This window comes from Carassius carassius, chromosome 5 (genome assembly GCF_963082965.1).
Source record: "Carassius carassius chromosome 5, fCarCar2.1, whole genome shotgun sequence".
In the NCBI taxonomy this organism is placed as follows: domain Eukaryota; kingdom Metazoa; phylum Chordata; class Actinopteri; order Cypriniformes; family Cyprinidae; genus Carassius; species Carassius carassius.
Genome location: NC_081759.1, coordinates 24,844,915 through 24,856,601, shown reverse-complemented (window position 1 = coordinate 24,856,601; position 11,687 = coordinate 24,844,915). Strand labels below are relative to the sequence as shown.

Sequence of the window (11,687 nt, the reverse complement as noted above, 5' to 3'; positions counted from 1 at the left end):
TTGTGTTTGTGTGCTCATTCACTGAAACTGTGTATGTTGGAAGCCTGTAGATGGCAGTGTTGTCAAAGTTGGAAATTTGGATTGCACTTGGACTCACACAGAAGCCTTGTAGTATTGGCTGGCTCAATGTAACCCCAATTTAGTCTGGTAGAGAAGTTAATACAGTCCAGTGTCTGTTTGGCATCTTTTATGTTCTCTGGCTGCAAGCAGACAAAAGTGGAAGTGTATTCACTGCATTACATTTCTGCTAAAGAGAAGAGGTAGATGGTGAATAGAAAATGTATTTTGTTGAATGCTCCTGAAGCTCTTTGGTTCTAGGAATACTCTGCTACAGACACTTTTGAAGGGTTCATATTCTTATTTCTTTTAAAATCAGTCTGTCACTAAATTCAGACAGGCCAGGCACTCGTGATTCAGTTCAGGGAAAGAATAATTTTGGAGAACAAGGAACAGTCAGAATTTCCCCATTGGCTTAATTAAAAACTTTTAGTTTCAGAATCCTGAACGTGCAAAATAAATAAACTATCAGCTCTTGTCTTCAGGGTGTTTGTAGTACTTACTACAAACTGTAGTACCATGTTTTGGGGGCAAATTTGTACCCAGAAGTTAGCCAAATCTGATAAAGCCATTTGGGGATGTCCTCACTTTTTTTTTTTTTTTTTTGTAAACATTTTGAAAGTTTACTGTTAGAGTTAGGTTATAGCATTTGTAGCTTCTGATGTTTTACTATTATTAAAGTTTATCAAATATAGGAACAAGACTGATCTTGCTATATACATTACAGTTCACATTTTGAGTTCTGTAAGAAATAAATTTATTTATTTACTTATTGTTTGAAATAAGTTTATACTTTTCTTTACCAAGGTTGCTATCAATTGATAAAAATGTCACAGTACAGACATTTATAATGTTGCTGTTTATTTGAACGTTCCGTTCATTAAATAATCTTGAACAAATGTATCATGGTTTCCACAAAAAATATTAAGCAGCACAACTGTTTTCAACATTGATAATAATAATAATAATAATAGGCGTAAATGTTTATAAAACTGTAGTATTATTTCAAAATATGTTTTTAATCAAACAAATGGCAGCCATGGTGAGCATTAGAGACTTTAAAAAAGTTTTACTAACCCCAAACATTTGAACAGTAGGCTATAGTCTATCTACAGTCTTTCTTTTTTAAGACATTCCACAACAATCTATTTTCTTCCATCTTAAAAAACTCTTTAGCCTTTGACAACACTAGATAAGATGGTTTGGAAAGGCACAGATGGACTCTTCATATGGTGTTGCATTGGAGTCCAGACTAATTTGTTCTAAATAGTTTCCATTTTATACTGTTTGTTGTCTTGTTTTGAGTTTTAAAGTTGTTTTGATTCCAAAAAATATACCAAAATGCATTTTGTATATTTTCTGGATTCCAAATATATTGCATATATTTATGTTCCAGAGAGCATGTGAACAGGAGGAGGCTGTAGTAGCTTAGAGCTGTCCTTGTTACTGATAATCAAACACTTTGCCTGCACTTACTAGTGAATCTAGAATCGTATCACAGGACGCCGTTTAAGGCAAACAGACCAGACAAGAGGGTGATAATGACAAAAATAGGCTCTTCGGCCCAACGGGTCTGTGGTTGTGATTAAGTCACTTTCTCTTCGGGGTTCAAATGAGTCTTTATATTTAGCCGACCTAGATCAGGTTTAGGACCTTTCAGTCCAGTCTTCATTTTAAAAAGTCGTTTGCAGGAGTTTGCACGCACCGTTTGAAGGGTGACTTTCACAGCAAGTTGATGTCGGGCTCTTGGAATATCCTGGATACATTTGATTCAGATGAACCGGGTAATGACAATGTGTTTGATTGTGATTATTTGTCAGTTGTTTATTTAATACACCAGTGCAGCACTCTAAATATGCTGCATTGTTTGTCTGCCTTTGCATATAAAGATAGTTTCTTTGAGTTTCACATTCCTTAGGCTGAAAACCCAAAGACCGAATAAAAATGGTCTGCGGTTTCAAAACCCCCCCCCCCTGTGCCTGTCAAGATAATTATAAGCTTTGAAGCTGGATTTGGAAGAAGGGGGATCAGCATGGTTGTCGTAAGTAATGGTTGGGGGCATTTGAGCCCGGGTCAGACATTTGGCCCCCTGCCAGAAGCTAACACAAATGCACAGGTGTGTTCAGCCCCTTGCTTTTCTGAAGTTCTTCAGTTCTGGCTTATTTAAAAGCTCAGTGCTGTAATTAAATTCAGCTGGCTACTGTCATGGTCAAGTTGTCACTTACAAATCCTCCTTTTCCTCCAACTCTTGTCTTCATAATGACTGTGGCTGGTGAAAAAAATTGTTTATGAGAGTATTAGGCTGTTTTTCACTCTCTTAAACACAAGTGTGGAAGATCAAAAGGGAGTTTGTGCATTTGAGTGTGTTTTCTGGCGTATAATTTGCAAGTTTCAGAGGGAAGTAGAATCATTTCACTTGAGCATAGACTCCTGCTCTCTCCGTTTTCTTAGCTTCAGGTTATGTGACCTTGTGAATGTCAGGAGCCCCTAGTTGAAAATCGTCAGTGGACACACCTGCAGCTCCACAAACTACAACAGCAATATCCAAAATGGCCTTGTGGCCTCTCAGATGCACCTCCTCCCCTGACCACATAAAGATCATGTTACTTTGACCCATTATTTGAATTTTGTGAGAGCAGCATGAGGCTATATAGGTGGTCTCTGATTTAGAATGTGGTTAGTTTGAAAAGCTTATTTGATGGTGTTAAAGGAAACTAACAATCTGCCATTTACTCACCCTGTATCACTTGTGTTCCATGGGATAAAAAGAAAAAAGTCATACAATGACTGTAGCCTTTTAAAGTCTTAAACTTTTGAATGGATGTGTATTGTGAATCTCAAAGTTCTGCATTTATGTAAACTTGGGATGACTCTTCACATTGCGTTTTTTCATGTCATACGTGCACAGAAACTACATAATTATAAAAAAAAAAAAATTAACCATTTACATTGAATTCTGTGGAAGATGTGCTAGGAGTGCAGTTAAATTAATGACACGTGACAGGGAAACTACAGGTGTGTTTGTAAATTTTTCTAAAGCAGTACAACTTACCACTCCCATTTTAGATCTGTCTCCAGCAGTGGAGTGTGTGTGTGCGTGTGTGTGTGTGTGTGTGTTTGAATGCAGAGCTTTGTATGGACCTGCACTCCATGTTTAAATGATGCCTCTAGCTATGGTGTCGTGTCAGGTGACTGCCTCGTCATGCAACCCTGCCCTCACCTCTGGATGTGTGCAATACCTCCCACTAGCATGCCACGTTTTTTGTCACGTTTTTTTGTCAATTTTCTGTCACGTTCCCTCGATTTATGAAACTGTCTAATATAAAATATAGATTGCAACTAGACTTTCTAGCCTCTTTCCTAGTAGCCACTAGCATTAGCATTAATTTTCATGCTTTGTACTGTATATAACATTTAGGAAGGCATAATGTGTCCTCTTTGATTACAGATGTCTTTATGTATCAGTGATTTGTTTTTCAGGAGTGTCAGTCTTTACGAATCAGTGTGTTCTTTGTCTTTCACCTAGATCCCACTGACAAATGACAAATAAACATAGTATTTGATGAAGTATCTCAAATTTTTCTTTATGAAAAGTCGCTTATATTGTAGTATTTAAGTACAGACTTTGCTAACAGGATGTTGAGAATAGGGAGTGACACTGAATGAGTAAAAATGATAAAACACGCCTTTCCGATTCTTCATGCTATCAGAATGATCTACCTGCAGTTACTTGTCAATCTGTGGTGGGCTGATCCTGTCTGCTATTAACGAGGAACCTTGTTGATGCCTTTGTGCCAATAGACGACTTAACATTGTAAGTGTATTTGATTAGACAACATCTACCTTTTTCGCAGAGGGTCTCCTATTAATGGTCTGGTGACCAACGGACGGATGCATCCTTTCCTCTTATAGGATCTCTGAAATCGGAGCAAGTTAGCTAATCTTAGCTGTAATATACACTCCACAGTGGATAGATGTTCTGGCTTATAGGTTACTGCAAGGCCGTAGCAACACTATTCTCTGTGACTACATGTTGAAGAAGTTTAAGAATGACTGAGCAAGGTAGGTGCACCTTTTAGTATAATGTCACATGTGCATCTAATGTTCGTGTGCGATAGATATAAATTTCTGTCTGAAACTGAACCGACCCATGTCAGTTTTTGTCTGCAGTGTTTGTGATGCAAGCTAATCTGTGGGATATTTTTAAGTGGTCAAGCATTCTGGGTTTAAAATATCTTCTCATTCATGCCACACATTCATTTTAAATAGCAGCTTTTTGGCATGTTTTGACAAGCTCAGAATTGACTTTCACCCACATGTGCATATTTTCATCAAATTAGCTTGGTAAATGTTTGTGTCTAGAGACTGACTGATTATTGTTAAAACTAAACAACTATGTACAAAGTGTTGAACATGTCTCAGTTTGCAGACTGAAGTGATTTATTGATGAGCACTTTTGCTTGTTAATGGTGAAAAGGAAAAGTTTGTCTTCTATTCAAACAAATATTGAAACTTCACAAACATCAGCTACATTTTGCCTTGGTTTCGGCTGAAAAAGACATTGCACAACATTTCTGAGTGGTAACATCAGTTTGAATGTGAACTTTGGCCATGCTGCAATAGCTGTATGTGTCTGCCAAAATAAAAGAAAAAAAGAAAAAATTATATTATTATTTTTGTTTTTTTGTGCAAGTTGGAGGAAATTCCATAGCATGTCCTGTGTTTCATAATACTCAACACAGGTCCAATCATTGTTTTTACTAGTTTCCCAAGCCTGTGTTCTTTCGAGAATATGGCAGACCTCCCACTGGTCCTTCTTCCTGCCGTTCTTCCACTAGGAGTTTATGAGACCCACCACTGTATCTGCTGCACACATGCATGTCTGCTGCTCTGCTTGCACAGTCTCAATCTGCTGTCTTTAATATCTAAATGGTTGTTGGGTTTAGATAATGCTGGATGCTGAATTCAACAATATTAATTCTTGGTTCTTGATATTACTGATGCAAACATTTAACTTGTGAAAATGCACAGCTTTTCCTTATCACAAAAAAAGTTTGGCAAAAGAATCATTATGAAGTTTGATATGGTTACAGATGGTGTGCTGGTTGCCCCACATCAGTATTTGGCCTTGTTGCTTTTGAGGTTTGTTCATTCCTTCCCGTTCTTGTGCTAATTTAGAATGGGTGCAGTTTGATTTTAGAGCTCTTATAAGGTGCAGGAGTGTGCAACTTTGCTCAGCTATGTAAGACTGGCTTTGTCTGGGCCTTTCAATACATGGCAAATTAAGTTAAAATTAAGTTAATCCAAAAGTTATAAAATTCTGTCATGCATCACTTACCCTCATGTTGTTCCACTATGGAATGATATTGCGGACATTATTCAAAAGGCATTGCAAATTGTATTTGCAATTTGTTTTTTCAATTTGTGGACGCATAAAATGTGACGACATCCAAACGCAAATGCAAATCGCGAATTACCGTTTTCATTTTCGATTAAGTGAACGCACAGTGTCTGCCAAATTTAAAATGGAAATGCAAAGTCCGTTTGCAATTGTGTTTTCCATATCTTACGAGCTATGAGCCTGTCATATTTAAATAGCAATATTAATTACCACATTTGCCTTTTCACTCTCTCTGCACTGTGCATGTAAACTGCCAAAACTCAAATGGAATCGCAATACCTTTTGCATTTGAATTTCCAACGTCTACATGGAAACCTGTCAATCAAGTGACAGGGGTGGGGCCATTTTATTGGGCGTGTTTGCATTGGGAAGTGAAGATCGTACTAAAATGTACCATGTTTTTACTAGGGTAAATATAAGTTAACGATAGTGTTTATAATTAAGCCACAGTAGCCACAAATGTACAGTTGTCTGAGACGTTATGAAATGTTCTTTAATATCATGAACCATAAAATGTAGTCAGTGTTCTGCTATTGTTTATTTTCATAATAGGTAAACACAGGCCACACGTTAAGATGGTCACAGATCTGGTGCTGATTCAGTGTAGCTTGGTAGCTCAGTGGTTAGTGACTGTCATCTCTAATGGCATACCTCTTTTAGCGAGTGTTCGAAACCCGGGCCAACACAGACGTTCTTTATTTTTTTTGTTTATCCTACTAACTTCAGCCGCCAAACGGGCGATCATACAGTGAGGAAAATTGCAGTAGTCAAGGCGAGCTGACATGTTATCAAGTATGCTGCTGTTTGCAGAATTACCGGACCTGCGTCCTCGCAGACATCACACTCCCGAGTCGAATGCACAAAGTCTGAACTACTGAGGATGCAAGTCCGAAATCAGCGGCTGAAGTTAGTAGGATAAACAAAAAAATAAAGAACGTCTGTGTTGGCCCGGGTTTCGAACACGCGCTAAAAGATGGTATGCCATTAGAGATGACAGTCACTAACCACTCATCTACCAAGCTACACTGAATCAGCACCAGATCTGTGACCGTCTTAACTTGTGGCCTGTGTTTACCTATTATGAAAATAAACAATAGCAGAACACTGACTACATTTTATGGTTCATGATATTAAAGAACATTTCATAACGTCTCAGACAACTGTACATTTGTGGCTACTGTGGCTCAATTATAAACACTATCGTTAACTCATATTTACCCTAGTAAAAACATGGTACATTTTAGTACGATCGTCACTTCCCAATGCAAACACGCCCAATAAAATGGCCCCACCCCTGTCACTTGATTGACAGGTTTCCATGTAGACGTTGGAAATTCAAATGCAAAAGGTATTGCGATTCCATTTGAGTTTTGGCAGTTTACATGCACAGTGCAGAGAGAGTGAAAAGGCAAATGTGGTAATTAATATTGCTATTTAAATATGACAGGCTCATAGCTCGTAAGATATGGAAAACACAATTGCAAACGGACTTTGCATTTCCATTTTAAATTTGGCAGACACTGTGCGTTCACTTAATCGAAAATGAAAACGGTAATGCGCGATTTGCATTTGCGTTTGGATTATGTCACATTTTATGCGTCCACAAATTGAAAACGCAATTGCAAATACAATTTGCAATGCCTTTTGAATAATGTCCGCAATATCATTCCATATTCCACACCTGTATGAGCGACTTTCTATCTTCAACGTACATTTTTGAAGGACATCATGTCCACTATTTTAATCAATTAATTAAAGGGAATGAGGACTTACACTGTCAAGCTCAATAAGAACATATAAGAACAATAAGAAGCATACAATAAGAAGCATAATCAGAAACATCATATAAGTTTCAGTGCTCATGTACCAAGTGTTTTGAAGTTACTGTAGCTTTGTTTGAGAAACATCCTGAAATTCATAGAGGTAAAAATGACACTGTTCTAGTCTAGGGAAACTATAACATCTCAACAGATTTGTCACAAGATTATTTCTAAATCCCAACCATTTGAAGGTTAAGGTTCTATTTGTTGTTAAATATTAAAAGACCTTAATAAAAAGTTCATGTTTTGGTTGAACTTCCCACAAGGTCATGCACACAAGTTCAAAATTGCAACACTAAGGTGCGTCACTAGCTTAGGCCTAACCTATTTTCACATCAGAGCCCATGATTTTTCAGAAACTTCAATTTTTTGTATTTTTTCATAATGTGTGTTTGTTTTTGTGAATCACGCATGTGGCATTGTCTGACATTTTGTGTTTTGTTGTTTTTTCCAGTTTGCAGGTTGCATGGCAAGCTGATTTGATGCATGACATTTGTATGAGTGCATTCAGACTCTCTGTGGGATTTCGAGCGAGCGTCTACAGCAATGGCCCAAACCATGCACGTTAACAGCAGTGCTTCAGGTAACACCCCTCCCTTTCAATTAGTGTAATTGTCTAATCTGTTCTCTAATGAATCATCAGTGTTTATGCCCACAATTATTATCGGTTAAAGCTGAAGTATGTAATTTTGGCACCACTAAAATCACTAAAATAATAACGACTGTCAAACAGGTTTCCCAAACACTTCCCTGTCTTCTAAAAGGTTCCACCCCAAACCCAAGGCATTGATTGAGCCAATGTTGGGCGTTGTTCTTCACTGGGCTGCTTGCGGTGCTCAAAAAACTAAGGTGGAAATAGAGAGATTATTTTAATGATAAAAAATTTACATACTTCAGCTTTAACTTTGCCAAGTGAAGACCCAGCTGAGCATCTGAACAGATATATTGGACATGGCGGTACAGTATGAAAACAACAGACAGTTGTGTGTTTTGAGATGTTAAATCTGTAGTGTGCAGTGTTGGGGAAGGTACTTTGGAAATGTAATTGGTTATAAGATTACAAGTTACCCTATTTGAAATGTAATAAGCAGTGTAACTATTTCCATTACTTTATTAATGTGACTAATTACCTTTGATTACATTTTGAGCACTTTTCTAAATTTCTAACGAATGTTTTCCAATGTTAATCATTTTAAAACATTTCAAGCAGGCTGGGTTGACCTTACAGTAGAACTCAGTATTCAGATGTACTCCCTTTGTTTTTGTGAACATTTTCATAAGTACCTGTAATTTAATTCAACCTTTTTTACAGATTACAGTTACATTTCTGTAATTAAATAATGTAATTCTGTAACATGTAACTACTTACCCCCAACACTGGTAGTATGTTATATTCTCTGTCATTGTTTTTGTATATGTATAAACTTTCACATTAATTTCATATAGAATGTACTGTATGTTTAAAGACTTGTTCCAATTGTTAAGTGCTGTTTTAGGGTACAAGCTCATGCTTCTGTTTAGGACCAGCACAGTCCTGCGTGTCTAACACAGTATAAAAGCGTGACTTTCACAGCGTGCTGTGAAATATTGCTTTTCAGACTTGCCATGCTCTGAACACTAAACCACAACATCAGCATTCCACTGTGCATTCCTCCTGGCAATAAAGTGAAAGAGCAACAACATGAGCAGTATTTTTAGGGAAGTCGTGGCCTAATGGTTAGAGAGTCGGGGGAGTGCATGTACAGTTCTCTCTCCACCTTCAATACCACGACTTAGGTGCCCTTGAGCAAGGCATCGAACCCCCAACTGCTCCCCGGGCGCTGCAGCATAAAAATGGCTGCCCACTGCTCCGGGTGTGTGCTCACAGTGTGTGTGTGTGTGTTCACTGCTCTGTGTGTGTGCATTTCGGATGGGTTAAATGCAGAGCACAAATTCTGAGTATGGGTCACCATACTTGGCTGAATGTCACGTCACTTTCTTCTTTCTTTTTGGCCAGCTTGTGTTGACAGAAGGTCATTTTGATGATAAATGTCAAGCAGGCATGCCTTTGTTGTAGATTAGGGAAATCATCTTAATGAAACCAACAGAGTCAGTAGAAAGATTCTTTCTTTAAGATATTGTATCATCTTTGGGTGTTTTGGTTGTCTGTGTCACTGAACCTTCACCTTTGGTGTTTACACAATGAAATTCAGGTCAGTAACAGCCTAAAGGAGATTTTGTGTTGTCTTGGACCCTTTCCATATGGCGGCTCCACAGCAGCCAGAGCACTTGGTGTTAAACAAGACTGTGCCAATATGAAGTCTAGAGTTTTACTTGATTAGCATGTCAACATTTGAAGGGCTAATGGACGTGCTAAATTGTTGGATACTAGTGTTACGGGTACTTGATTACTGTTGAGTTACAATGGTTGTCTCTATTCAAGTGATCTGGTATCTGATTAACATTTAAACATCTTTTTAGTTTCTTTGTGTATTGGCTGTCAGCAAAGTCAAGTTTTCATTCTTATGTACAGTGCACAAACTTTCAAAGCAGATGTATGGCTGCTAATATATTTTGTTCAAACTATTTTGAGTAGATTAATCCAATATTAGGTAAAGCACAAAGTAGGGCTGCACGATTAATCAAACGCGAATAATCACGATTGTCATGTACATTTTGTTAGTCAAGCCAGTTGTGTGGTTATCAGTAAATCTCCATCACCTGTTTTCAGGTGGAGCAGCATTAACTACACAGAGCCGCAGTTCTCTGACAAGCTATGCAAAACTGCATTAATAATCACAGACAATATAACCGTAGGATTTTGAAATTGACAAAATCATTTGCAATAACGATAGCTGTTTGCGTATCTTCTCAGTGAACTATGGCTCTGTGTAGTAAATACTGCCCCATCTGAGAGCATGTGAAAATACCACATTTAATAACGTTTTTACTACAAACTCACTTCATAACGTCAGCCGAGTGTTTGAAATAAATTCTTCTGTGAGATGATGTGGCTTCTTACACAGAATAATTAGGGACACAATATTCCATTGTATTCTAAGCAGTGAAAATGGCTATGTTGATTAGCATTTCATTATAGATGTACTTTATTATGATAAAAAAATTATAAAAAGAACTCAGATAAACCATATATTGCCATAGTCGTGTGTTTATTAGTCACGTTGTATCAATGAACGCAGTTAAATCTGCTGTTTATTCAGCTGCAGCAATAGGCTTTTCCTGGATTTCTTCTTCAGGGCATATGTGGTTTTCAGCATTAGGGCGCCCTCTGGCCTTGGGATGGAGATTTACTACTGATCAAAGAACCGTGCTTCACTGAAAGATACGCATGACAACCGCAGCTTCTGCCTAATCGAGATTTATTGCCTTTGCAATCTAATTTCGATTAATTGTGCAGCCCTGTTTTTCTTTTTGTAAAGACCCCATGAATTTATGACAAAGGTTTTGTGGCTTGTAGTCCACATCTGTTAGCTTTGTGGCCAACTGTGGTCAAAGTTGAAAAAAGTATTAGATATTTATATTTAAAATGCATGCTGGGGTGCATAAAGTAAATCACACTGTTATGTATACTAGAGGTCGACCGACGTATTGGTTTTGCCGATTAATCGGCACCGATAGTTGATTGCTGGAACAATTGGTTATCAGCAAAAATCCATACCAATAGTTTTCAGGTTTGCGTCCGTTGCTGGTGCGGCTGAGAAGGCTTTTTTTTTTTTCATTATACAGTGTGAGAGCGGCCTCTAGTGGTTAAAATCACTAACAGCAAGTGCTATTTCTTTAGACATGTGATGCTGCACGCTGAACAGAGAGAAAATCCTTCCGCGCCTCCGAGCACCATTCACATAGTTTTCCATTAAATTACATTATATTTACCCAAATCATTGTTAATGTACATAATGAATTGCTCTAATAAGGTCTGTATGCTTTATTTATAGAGCTATAATATAGATCGCTCTTTCCGTTTGCTCCGTTTTTTTTTAAACTGTGAACTTCAAACTTATATATGCCTCATTGTTAATTCTTGAAGTAAACTTGTGTCCGTTTGGTGAATAAATAAACTGTTTAAGACCACTGCTCTAGTTGAACGCGACGCGTCCAGAGTGTGTGTGACAGCGGTGAGTTCTCCTAGACTCAGCGCTGCTCTTTTATTTTGATTAGATAATCATTAAGTGTTCAAGAGTAGAAGCAGTTAAAGTGTGAGACTATACATTGTGTTGGTATAATTGTGGAAAACGCGGACTGAATCCAGTCATAAAAACGGCACTCGGTTTAATGCGGAATGTCACGGAATTTGTCAAATTTTGAATGAATTAATCAAAAGTAGGTCATTACACTTAAATCAAATCGTGTTATGGACTAGTCCCGATATGGACTAGTATATGTAGTTATTAAGCCACAAAAGTAGATTC

At 37.7% G+C, this 11,687-nt stretch overlaps 1 protein-coding gene across 3 annotated transcripts in view; it reads left to right on the top strand.

Moving 5' to 3' along the window:
• kank1a (KN motif and ankyrin repeat domains 1a) overlaps positions 1-11,687 on the top strand; it is a 56,198-nt gene that overhangs the window by 24,681 nt on the left and 19,830 nt on the right. For 2 of the 3 annotated variants that reach the window (XM_059550214.1, XM_059550215.1), the window contains exon 2: positions 7,733-7,861. In XM_059550214.1, coding sequence (XP_059406197.1) covers positions 7,825-7,861 — 37 coding nt within the window. In that variant the 5' untranslated portion in view covers positions 7,733-7,824. Of the gene's footprint in view, positions 1-3,924; positions 4,120-7,732; positions 7,862-11,687 lie in introns of those variants that run through there. The other variant, XM_059550216.1, reaches the window with a different exon arrangement.